Source organism: Sinocyclocheilus rhinocerous, unplaced genomic scaffold (genome assembly GCF_001515625.1).
Source record: "Sinocyclocheilus rhinocerous isolate Xijiao unplaced genomic scaffold, SAMN03320098_v1.1 scaffold1436, whole genome shotgun sequence".
NCBI classification, from domain to species: domain Eukaryota; kingdom Metazoa; phylum Chordata; class Actinopteri; order Cypriniformes; family Cyprinidae; genus Sinocyclocheilus; species Sinocyclocheilus rhinocerous.
The window spans coordinates 605,898-618,213 of NW_015647013.1; the positions used below are offsets into that span (position 1 = coordinate 605,898).

General features: G+C 39.3%; 1 protein-coding gene across 2 annotated transcripts in view; it reads left to right on the plus strand.

Annotated features, from left to right (window-relative positions):
• The window catches only part of LOC107708249 (histone acetyltransferase KAT6A-like), a 51,239-nt gene that overhangs the window by 296 nt on the left and 38,627 nt on the right, over window positions 1-12,316 (plus strand). Inside the window, exons 1-2 of one of the 2 annotated variants that reach the window (XM_016512431.1) lie at window positions 137-167; window positions 1,645-2,886. In XM_016512431.1, the coding sequence (XP_016367917.1) occupies window positions 2,266-2,886 (621 nt within the window). In that variant the 5' untranslated portion in view covers window positions 137-167; window positions 1,645-2,265. Of the gene's footprint in view, window positions 1-136; window positions 168-1,644; window positions 2,887-12,316 lie in introns of those variants that run through there. The other variant, XM_016512430.1, reaches the window with a different exon arrangement.

The window sequence follows — 12,316 nt, forward strand, 5'->3', positions numbered from 1 at the left end:
TTACGCGGAGATGAAGGGGGAGGGTGGGGAGAAGCTAACGTTAACCGAGGCCTAACCACTTCCCTCACGGGCCTCGTCTCCTCCGCCACCGCAGACTTGGTTTACAGTAAGCGGGGAAGGAAGTTGAGGAGAAAAATGGTGGAGGAAGCGCGGAGAAGCAATCTAGCGTGAGGATTTTTATTAAATGTTTTATCAAGCGCTTCTTCGAGGCACAGATTGAGGGAAGGAAGGAATCTTGGCGATCTTTTTTTAACGGTTGAGGCACGCGCTAGCCGCGGTAGCCACTGGCATTGTGTGTTCAGTTAGGACGCGAGGTTTCTTAACGGAAAATAAGGTTGGAAAGGTCCAGAAAAAGCCGTTTTCCGATCATTATGGTGTGAAATCTCAGGCGTTGAAGGGAACGGAGGGAACGTTGTCCTTATTCTCAGCTGCACGTTGCATGTTGTGTTTTGAAGCTAACGTTAACAACATCCGCCTAGTGCACTGGCTTCGCTACTTAAAAGTTTACATCGTTTGGAATGGAAAAATATGCTTAAATAATCGACACTAGCGTATGTTTTCACGTGTTTAGCCACTATTAAGCTGCTGTGTCTAATACGGTTTACATTTGTTTTCAAAGTTCAAGCCCCGTTGCTGTGTTGTTTACTATTAGCCATGTGTTGACATTTCGTGCTTTCCTTTCTGCAGTTTGACATGTGATTAGCACCTAATTTAAAGATAATTTACAGGTGGCCACTTGTCACAGTGTTGTGAAATTGCTAAACTTTAGTTTGGAGTTGCGTTTAGATTGTTGTGTACATAAAAGAACCACTGATTCTGTTGTATCCCATTCATATAACTTTATTTCAGGCACTTTGAGTTTTAGACATATTTCTAATATAACCCTTTTGTGTGCCTTCACTGGAAATAGTGTTTTTACAACTGTTCACAAGGCAGCTCTCTGTTGCACGTTTTGTTTTTGTTTGGTTTATTGGGTTGTGCTTTATTTTAGTGTTCTTGTTACAGTGTAATTACACATGTACTGATTTATATGAATTAACTACGGTGTTAGGGTTATGTTTGGTTTCAAGTTTGCTTTAGTAATAACATCAAATGACGCAATAATTAAACACAAATACAAGGACAGTAAAATAAATGTGTTGCTGCTGATAATGGCTTTAACTTGTTTAAACTGTATTTTAACTGATTGTATTTGAATGCAGAGCTTAAACTGTGCATCAGTTGATCATGTATTGTGAACATGCAATGTCTTAATATTGTACTTGCATTTAAAATTATCAGTATGCTGTAATTAATTTCTGAAATTATATCTACAGCTACAGTTGACCCACCTTTAAACCTAACAATCCCACGTAACCTGTACCTAACCTTAACCGTATCCAACCTCAATACCAGTAAAAGTGTTTTGCAGTACAATAAGAATTAAGCGCATAGTTAAAGACTCCTAATATCATTTTTGAAGTGTAGTGTGGAGTTGTAGTTCGCTGTCACTGTGCAGTAGATGCACGTAGATTCGTTGCCCTTCTTTAGTGAGGCCTGTGTGTTTCTGTAGAACTGTTTTCTGCCCTTTCTATGGGCTAGATGATATTAGTGTTCAAAAATGTTGTTGTTGTTGAGTCTGATCCTTTCATGTTTTTCGTGCAGGTTGCAGGAGCTTCTTTAGAATACTATTCTGTAGGATGATGGTCAGCCTGCGTTGCTTTCTGGAGTAAGGGATCTGTTCTGGACCGCTTGTTCCAGCTGTGCTAGGAGGTTCAAGCCAGGCAGTATTTTCACACTTGCATTTCCTTACTACAAAAGTGCTGCTACAACTCTTTACAAAGATGCTCCATCTAAACGGATAACACTAATCGTCAGAATCGAGGATTCTACCAGACTTACTGCTTTTGAGAAGGGCGGATAAGACGACACCCAAGGCTCTTGCAACTCTACTTTCTCTTGGAGTAGTTGCTGTCTGTTGCATTGTTTGCTTTGGTGTGGCAGCCCTTCAGAAGGAAGGGTCACTGGGTTAGAGGGATCTGTTCTAGGGTGGGTGGGGGGGCGGATTTTGGGAGCCTATGCTATGGTGATCGGCTCCCTCTCTAACAACTCCTGCTCAGGCACAGAGAGACTTACTACACCACCCCGGGACAAAGGATAGCCTCCTGGACGAAGAGAGAGGAGGAGGAGGACAACGACGAGGCAGCGCCAGGGCTGAGGCCACTGGGTGCTTCCTAACGGTTGTAAGCGTGTGTTGGGCCTTGTCCCAGCAGTGTTACAGCAGCCATGGTGAAGCTGGCCAACCCGTTGTACACCACCTGGATCTTGGAAGCCATCAAGAAGGTAAAAAAGCAAAAGCAGCGGCCGTCCGAAGAGCGCATCTGCAATGCAGTGTCAATGTCCCATGGGCTTGACCGCAAGACGGTCCTGGAGCACCTTGAGCTCAGCGTTAAAGATGGCTGCATACTCAAGGTGTCCAATAAGGGGCTCAACTCCTACAAGGACCCCGATAACCCTGGACGCTTGGGGTTCACAAAACCTCGGGCGGGAGGCAGTTCCAGCACCTCCAGCTCTAGTAAAAAACCCGGTTTGGACTGGAACAAGCTCATCAAGCGCTCTCTAGAGGGGCTTCACGAATCCGGCGGATCATCCCTGAAGAGCATCGAACGCTTTCTGAAGTGCCAGGCAGATGTTGCAGGTTATCTGTCTGGCAGCGGCTCTATGGGGCCGGGCCTTTTCCACCAGCAGCTCCGACTGTCTCTGAAGCGGGCCGCTTCTCACGGACGGGTGGTAAAACAAGGGCCGCTCTTCCGGTTGGTAAGCAGGAGTTCTCATAACGACGGGACGGGCTGCGTTTCTCTGGATTCTCTGCCTCCGGTTCGTCTGCTGCCTCATGAACAAGATCAGGTGAGTCGATGAAGCTGTTTCCATTGTTTGGTGGAAGTTTTGTGCAAAGCACATTTTCGGTTTCCCTGTCTGATGACCAGTATTTGCATATTTCACTTCTGTTTCGAATAGCGGCTCTCAGCCGTGACATGATTTGAGTAAGCAAACAGCTTTCTGAGACTCGCTAAAACATCCAGAAATAATTGAAAGCAAGTCAAAGTGCATGTTAAATTTCTGAAATTGACTTTTAGGCCTTAACATGTTCAGATGGCTTCCTAATATAGACCGATTTGGAGTAGACGTCACCGTTACGTCACTTGCAGCTGCACGCGCGTGCATTGTGGTGGCAGAAAAACACTGGGAACAAGTGGAGGGAAACGGGTAAAATCCGTGGAATAAGAAAACAAAATATTTTTTGTGCCTTTGGATGTCAGAATTGGAATGAAAATCATTTTTGTAGAATACTGTCGTCAAAGACGCCACTTGAAGCTAAACGCAGACGTTTAAACGGACATACTATGGATGAAAACTGCTATGGTTACTCTACTTTTAAAGCATAAATTTTATTTAACCAATAAGTCTACATAATATTCACATATGCAGTTCATAGGGGACATATGTGACCCTGGAGCACAAAAGCAGTGTTAAGTCGCTGGGGTATATTTGTAGTAATAGCCAACAATACATTGTATGGGTCAAAATTATAGATTTTTCTTTTATGCCAAAAATCATTAGGATATTAAGTAAAGATCATGTTCCATGAAGATAGTTTGTACATTTCCTACCGTAAATATATAAAAACTTAATTTTTGATTAGTAATATGCATTGCTAAGAACTTCATTTGGACAACTTTAAAGATGATTTTCTCAATATTTTGATTTTTTTTGCACCCTCAGATTCCAGATCTTCAAATATTGTCCGATCCTAACAAACCATACATCAATGGAAAGCTTATTTATTCAGATGATGATGATGTATAAATCTCAATTTTGACTGGTTTTGTGCTCCATGGTCACATATTGTATTAGCCCTACAGTTACAGCATAAAATACTATTTTAAACCTATTACTATAAACATTTTACATAACATTTACCTATTTTCTCACAATTCTGACTTTTTCTCGCGAATGCAAATTTATATCTCCTAGTTCGGACTTTATAACTCCGTTTAACTCAACAATAGCGAGTTTGTCAATTCTGAGGGAAAAAAGCCAGAAGTGTGGGATTATAAACTCTTGATTCTGAGCCAAGGTGAAAAGAGAGAATGACGAGTTGTTTTTCTTAATCAGAAATTTGAGATATAATCTCGGAATTGTGAGAATAAAGTCAGAATTTTGAAATATAAACTCAAATGTACCTTTTCTTATTCTTGTATTCCATGGCTTCCATAGACTGCTACTTGAAAACTGTCATTTTCTGCCACCAAAAACCGTCATCGCGGTTTGCGTCTATAAATTTCCAAGGTTTCATGTTCTGAGTCTCAGAGTACTACAGTTGTCAGTCTGAAATGTAGGGCTGGGCGATATATGATATATATCTTGGTATTTTCTATTTGGATTAAAAATATTTATTTATTTACTTATTTAAACATCCTGCCAAATGTTGTCCAATGAAACAATGTTAATATAAAAGGCAATGAAAACAAATATAGTGAAAGTATAGACTATGCTGTCCATTATGTGCAAAGAAGGGGCTAAAATCACATAATATTCTAACATTACAATCTAAAAACAAAAATAATGCTTTTTAAAGCAGAAGTTCAATTCACTAAACTAAATGAAAGTAAAAAATCACAAGAGCACAGATTAATTGCATTATATTTCGATTACCCCATTACGGCGGTCTGCCATCATAAAATACACTTATGATAAGTTTAAAATTCTACATATGACACAATTATTGTGCTCTTATTCTATTGAGCTCCGTCTGTTTGGCGCACATGCGCGCTGCGACGCTTGTTCCCTGAAGTCTGTGAAGTTTAGCAGAGAATCGCATGAAGAAGGCTCATGCACTTCTGACAGCAAAATGGAAATATTTCCATGACTTTCTGAAATTTACAGATGGAGAATATACCTGTGAAATGTAAGTTATGCACTGAGGAAAACGGCACATCTCAAATGCATTAAACAGAACCAGCAGCGTCTCTGTCAGTGGCACATGAGTCTGTCAGAGCATCTGACATCCCGAGCTGCTTTAAACTATAGGCTACGTGTTAACTAGGGATGCAACGGTACCGTTTTTTCAGAACCGATCCGATACCAAAAATTCTGAGTATCTGCAAGATTCCGATCCGATACCAGCGCAGTTTGTTTAAATCAATGCAGAATTTCTATACTTCTGTGATCATCACTCTTGTGTGTGTTAAACACAATCTGCTAAATATAGACAACTTTTATTTTAATGAAAAATAACAAATCAAAAAATATATTTATAATCATAATCTATGACAAAAAAAAATACTAAATTCTGAGTATCTGCAAGATTCCGATCCGATACCAGCGCAGTTTTTTTAAATCAATGCAGAATTTCTATACTTCTGTGATCATCACTCTTGTGTGTTAAACACAATCTGCTAAATATAGACCACTTCATTTGAATGAAAAATAACAAATGAAAAAATATATAATCTATGACGAAAAATACTATTATAAACTAGGTTAGTGGATAATTCAGCAGCAAAAGTTATTCTAGAAAAATCATGGGTGCACAATAATTTTATAAAAACAAACTAAACTAAACATTTAGTGAAACAACATTATTTAGTGGGGAACAAATAAAAGTTACTGAGTATCCGATCGATGCATCCCTAGTGTTAACTATATCTTACGAGTAATTTTGTAGCCCTTAATATAAAGCATGTCTCATGCTCACACCGTGTTCTCTGCTATTATTCAGAAGCGCTCGTATCAAACTACTGTATATCGATATAAACGGTATTGCCTCATGCCATATCGCTTAAACTCGATCGTACAAACTCACGAAAACATGGCAGAGATGATCAAGAATAAGCGGTCACGTGAGTTTTGCTCCCTGCCGCCGAGGCTGCCAGCTGCAAGATGTGCCGCTGTTGTTGGGGAGAGACAGAGAAAGTGTGTAGTGGTGGAAGAACACGCATATCATACCATCCTGCACGAGATGGAGCGAGGGATGAAGAGAGCGAGAGAGATAGATAGAGGCTGAACTGCAGACATACAGGCGGCAAGAGCAGCACAATACACACCCACTTTTTTGTAACCTGATAAATAGCAGCTCTGCCTTATGCTCCCCAGAGGCTAAACACACACGCATTCACACCCACCCACCCCTCCTATCATATCTGATATGGGTCACATCCATGATGTGCACTGCAGGGTGTTGGCTGTCAGAATGATGCCATGCTAAATTTGAGCTCGGTTTCTGGCTGTTCATGTCTGTGGTTTGATTCGGGAACTTGATGTTGAAGTCGTGACGTGCATCCAAGGTTCTCTAAGTGTGTTGTGTCTGGCTCAGGAATCAAGGCTTCCACAAGTGGCCTGAAGTCACATGACAACTCTAGGCGTCTGCAGTAGAAGAAAAGGCTTAGAATTTGCCAGTGGCTTGTTTTAGATTAGATCACTATTGTCATGACAAGTGTCTTTTTTTAGGATGCATAGGATTTTACATTTATTGTAAATCAAGCATTGCAGGAAAAACTAGTGGAATTGTTGGGCCTAGTTGTTGATGCTATTTTATATTTATAACATGGAGCATTTTAACACTTTCGGTTGTGCGTAATTTAAAGTTTGATTTGATTTCTTCCTCCTGCTGGTTTGCTTTTTCCAGAGGTCTGTGTTTTCTTCCCAGCTGTGACGTTTTTGTCATCTATGTGAGTATTATCAGCAACTGTGTTATAGCCTTTGCCATACATGGCATAAATTGGCATTTCTAGGCCATTTACTTTGGCCTATTAAACCTGTAAAATGTTATTGGCTAAATATTCCTCTGCACGAGTCCAATCTCTACAAAATGTTTAAAGTCATTGTCCAGTAGTGAAGCATGACAGGAAAAGTCATTGAAATTCATTGGTCAAGAAGATTGGGAACCGTGAGGTTCATTAAAAGAATAGAACAATAGTCACGTCACTATATGTGACCCTGGAGCACAAAACCAGTCATAAGGGTCAATTTTTCGAAATTGAGATTTATACACCATCTGAAAGCTGAATAAATAATATTTCCATTGGTGTATGGTTTGTTAGGATAGGATAATATTTGGCTGAGATGCAACTATTTGAAAATCTGGAATCTGAGGGTGCAAAAAAATCAAAATATTGAGAAAATCGCCTTTAAAGTTGTCCAAATGAAGTTCTTAGCAATGCATATTACTAATCAAAAATGAAGTTTTAATATATTTATGGTAGGAAATTTACAAAATATCTTCATGGAACATGATCTTTACTTAATATCCTAATGATTTTTGGCATAAAAGAAAAATCAATAATTTTGACCCATACAATGTATTTTTGGCTATTGCTACAAATATACCCCAGCGACTTAACACTGCTTTTGTGGTTCAGGGTCACATATAGTCATTATATTTTTGAACAGAATTTGAATGCTGTACTGCCATGCCAGCAGTGAAGCTGCATTATACGGAGAGAACATTATAAGATGAGAATGTTTAAGAATTGGCTTTGAGTGATAAGTGACAGTACCACAAAATATATGTAATCGCAGTTTGAATTGATTTCATGTTCAGACCAGATAGTTTTTACATTGTGTTGCAATTCACATGCAGCGTGTGTCATCATTGCTTTTTACGCAGCCTTCACTGTAGGGTTTTTAGTTTTTATCTGGATCCAGGTTCAAAAACAAATTTTGGGCTTTGGACATGTTTTCCTCACAAAGTTATACTTTTACTGCAGGAATTGTCATTTGAGGGCGTTGAATTATTTGTGACGCAGCTTTGATTTTATGCTTGAATTTAGAAGAATGCACTTGATTTTTCACTAGCAGGTGTGTTTGTCTGATATGGCGGCTGTCAGTGATGCTGTTTTCTGCTTGACTGTTTATAGCCGTATATTGCTGACTCTACCCATGCAGCCTGTATACGATCATTGAGGGCTCTGCTTCAGTGCAGTGAGGACGGGAGCAAAACAAATGGGTGAGCACTGGCTGTGACCCCGATATGGAGGAGAGATTTGTGTAGTCAACACACGAATGACACACTCCTCCATTTAAACATGATCGCAGACTCGCTCACACGTTCTTCCTCTAATAGAGGGTCATTGCCAGGGCATTTGTGGGGAGTGAGGGGGGGCTGGAGTCAAATAAGGGGCATGGAGGTATAGATGGGAAGTCACATAGCTTTTGGGGGGTTATTATGAGAGCGTGTGTATATAGGACATTAAGTGGGCTGGTCCTGATGAGAGGGTTTTGTGTAAAAGTCAGCAGTAAGAAGGATGGGAGCCTCGTGTTGCCCTTTCACAGCTGAAAGCTCTAGGGTTGAAGGAAAGTTCCTCGGGCGGTCATTCTGGGGACGTGTGAAAATTCAGATGACGCTCAGTTCATAGTCCGCAGCATAATGTGAGTATGGACCACTGTAATGGTGATCAGGGCAAAACCTGGACATTTTTCTTCCTAATTATCCCTAGTAAGTGGTTTATCCACTATTCTAGTCAATTAAGTTGCCAGAAATATAATAAAAAGCAGTCTGCACTTCAGGTTTTCATTGTAAGGTTGTCATTTCATCAAATCTGTAGATGTTTTTCACTTATTTTTGTGGAAAATCTGCTGAATTGGTTTAAATGTTTTAAATTGGAGCTGAGTGTACTGCGCTCATATTGGAACCTGAAAGCATAATCGGATTATCCAGAAATATTTAATAAACAAAACACGATGGCAGGGCGATATGTAGAACTTGGAATTCTGCCGAGTTCGGATCGCTGTTGTATCCACCATTTTTTACACACATCACCCACTTCCAGTTATTTTAACTGCACTAAAATGGTCTATTATGCTGCTTGATATCGCAAACTAGTATTTGCCATCATATTTTATTATCGTAATTATGAACACTATTTTCGTAACGCAGATAGCAGTTATTTACTTATAGCAGAAGTCTTCAGAGTCTTAAACATTCACAGAAAATAACTTGCAAAATAAGGTGGACACTCCCTCCAATCCTCTGGACAGCATTGTTGAAATGACCTGCACCCCTCAAACCCATCAGTGCATATAAATGTGTACTTCACCTTATTCTTGTTTCAAAGTGAAGCTGTAGAGAATACAGGAGACATGCATACAAAACAGCACCGGACATTGATTATGTGTCAGTGTTAAGGTAGGTAGGTAAGGTAATCAGTGTTGGCCCTTTTGTCCTGACTGCTCTGTTGTGGCACAAGTTGACCAGAAGCGCTACTAGAATGTAAAGAGGCTCACAGGACTTGAATGATAACCATTAGCAATACTATTATCCCTCTGTATAGGTCTAAGATCACTGAGGCATTAGAGCATCAGAATGGTTGTCTACCCTGTAACTAAACCAGACTTTGATAGCCTTGTTTCTCGATCTATAGTTAAATTTCATTGGTATGAAAGCTATTTTAAATTGGTTAATGCTGATGCAGTCTGGCAAATTATGTAATATCTGTAATATCACAATATTTACTCAATTCATGCAAAATTTAAATCAGAATTTTTTGACAAGGCTTTTGGTAGATTTTAGATCTTTTCTGTTAATCAGCCAAAATGCACTGTTATGAGCTGACATTGCTTTCTCAATAGTTTAAAATCCAGCTCCATGTTATGTATTAAAATGGAAAGTATGGATTGTATTTGATTGGTTTTGTTGTATTTGTAATATGGATAGTTAAATGTTTCACAAGTTTTTTGCACCTTGGTTTATGCACCACTTTGCGCTGACCCTTGTATGACCTTAGGAATGGTATGGTCGTCATGTCCTATGATGGATTTGAGCTCTTCAAGGTTGAATGTGATTTAGCACACATGTTCTCTGCTTCATTACTCCCTGCTGTAAGAGGTATTTGCAGCTGCATGCTATTTGTATCACTAACATGACCTCCAAATTTGAATCCCTCACTTTAGTTAGTCTAACAGGAATGGTCTGCGTAGTACAATGGATTTGGGCTTGTTTGCCACTTCTGTTTGAGAAGCCACCCTGAGACTTGATAAACCAACCAGTGGGCTTCATTTCTCATTGCTTCTCAAGTCAGCAGGAGGCTTTTTGTCAGTTGCACCTGATCTGAAAGGTGTTTTAATGTTTGTGTTGCCATGAAAGGGCTTTTAGAAATAGAGGAAATGCAGAATCTGCCAAGAATTTATCTGTCTGTCATACTGTTGTTGTTGTTGTTGTTCGATCTGTCTATCATTACATATATCTATCTAAAGATTAGGGATGCACTGAAATGAACATTCTTGGCCGAAGCTGAACAAAATGAAACACTGGACCAAATACCGATCACAGTTTTTCACATTTTTTTCACCATATATTTAGCGAAATTTTTTTATTTATTAAATTTTTTTTTTTACTATTGCGTAAATTTGGTCTATTTTCGGCCAAATAATTTCGGTTGCCGAACATTCGGTGCATCCCTACTAAAGATGTTTTTAAAGGGCAGTTGACTCAAAAATAAATTCTGTTATAATTTACTTGCCTTCATGTCTGTCGTTCATCCGCCGGAACGGCTTCCGCGTATGACAGATAACGGAAGTGAAAGAAAAGTGTTTATTACGTTTGAAATATGGATATTTTTCTTACAAAAACGCTTGGATTCACTACAGAAGGCCTTTATTCACCCCCCAGAGCCGTGTGAAGCACGTTTTATTATGAATGCGCGCGCTTTATTTGACGACTTGTGGACTGTTCAACTGCAACACCCGCTGACTGCAATGATAGAGCTTGGAATAGCCAGGACAAGTTTTAATATAACTCCGACTGGATTCGTCTGAAAGAAGAAAGTCATATACACCTAGGATGCTTCGAGGGTGAGTAAAACACAAGCCAATTTTCATTTTTGGGTGAACTAACCCTTTAAGTATGTTCTCTCGCATACCTATAGAATGAACAGATAATGGTCATGATGTCACCGTTTCCACAAAGTGCCATTTCAAAAGTTTTCCAAGTTTTCAAAAATTTGCACTTTAAAGTTTGCATTTTCAGGCCCCCAAAACGTTTTTGTTGTTGTTGTTGCATAAAATGCGTTCTGTTTAGTTGAAAACAGTGTCATGTAAATGCCCCCTCAAATTAAAACTACAAACAAAAAAAATAGTTACTTGAAATAAACTAAAATAAAATATTCTTATTAAACTAAAATGAAATTATTCATTAAAAAAAAACTTAAGTTAAACTTAGTTTATCTTGATGTACTAAAATAACTCAAACTAAAACTACTTGAAATAAAATGAATAAACACTAAGTAGACATTTAGAAACAAACTAAGAAATATGTCAAAAATGGACAACAAAATTGCTAAAACTTTAAAATTAACATGAAAGCAGAAAATATAAAAATAAAAACAACATTTATTAGGTCTTTTTTGGAGCTTGACAGCTAATCCCTATTCACTTTCATTGTATGGAAACGAGCAGCATGAACATCCTGCGAAACATCTCCTTTTTTGTTCCATACAGAAAAGAAAGTCATGTGGAGTGACGTGAGGGGTTTTGGGGGTTGAATTTTCCCTGTAGCGTGACCTCCTTTATTCAGTGTTGTTTATAGTGACTGCATCTGATCTGGGATCTGCTGTAAAGTAACACGCCTTACAGACAGCTCGGTGTCCAGCCCAGTTATGATTACAGGACGTCCCAGAGCTAATAACAGGCTTGGCCTCCCCTCAGTTCCTGTAGCCAAGGAGCTCTAATGTTAACGTTAGACACACACACAGTGTCATTATGCTCCACCCTGAGCCTACAGAGGCGCCCAGCCTGTCATTTCAGAAGGCCGATCACAGGCAGGGGAGCGGGGGTCTTACACCATGGCCCGTACCACTCCTCTGTTAAACCAATGAAAGCATGGAGTGGGGGGAGAGATGAAAAGAAAGCAAATCGGCTGGTGTCAAGAAACTATGATGACCCCAAGATAAGAAAAAATAGGAAACTGATGACAAATGACTCACTAGAATCTAATGTGGCTAAAGATAACTCATCAAGAGTGATGCCTCATACCTGTGGCTAGTTGAGGAGAGGTGGGATTTCATTCTGATTTATGATTTTTGTCTGGCAGATGATAAAAAAGTCCCATTGGCTTGCATTGAAAGAGGGACCAGTGTCATACAGTATCTATTGATTATAATTTCATGAGGTTGGTAAACAATCACTCAGAACACCCTTTCAACTGCATAGCAACCCTCTAAAAACACTCTGAAGTCCATTGCAGCCACATCGCAGCCATTTTTATTTTCTTCATGAATATAAAAATCTAGTCTGCATTTTTCTATACGTCAAATTGAACACAGATGAACAATATAATCAC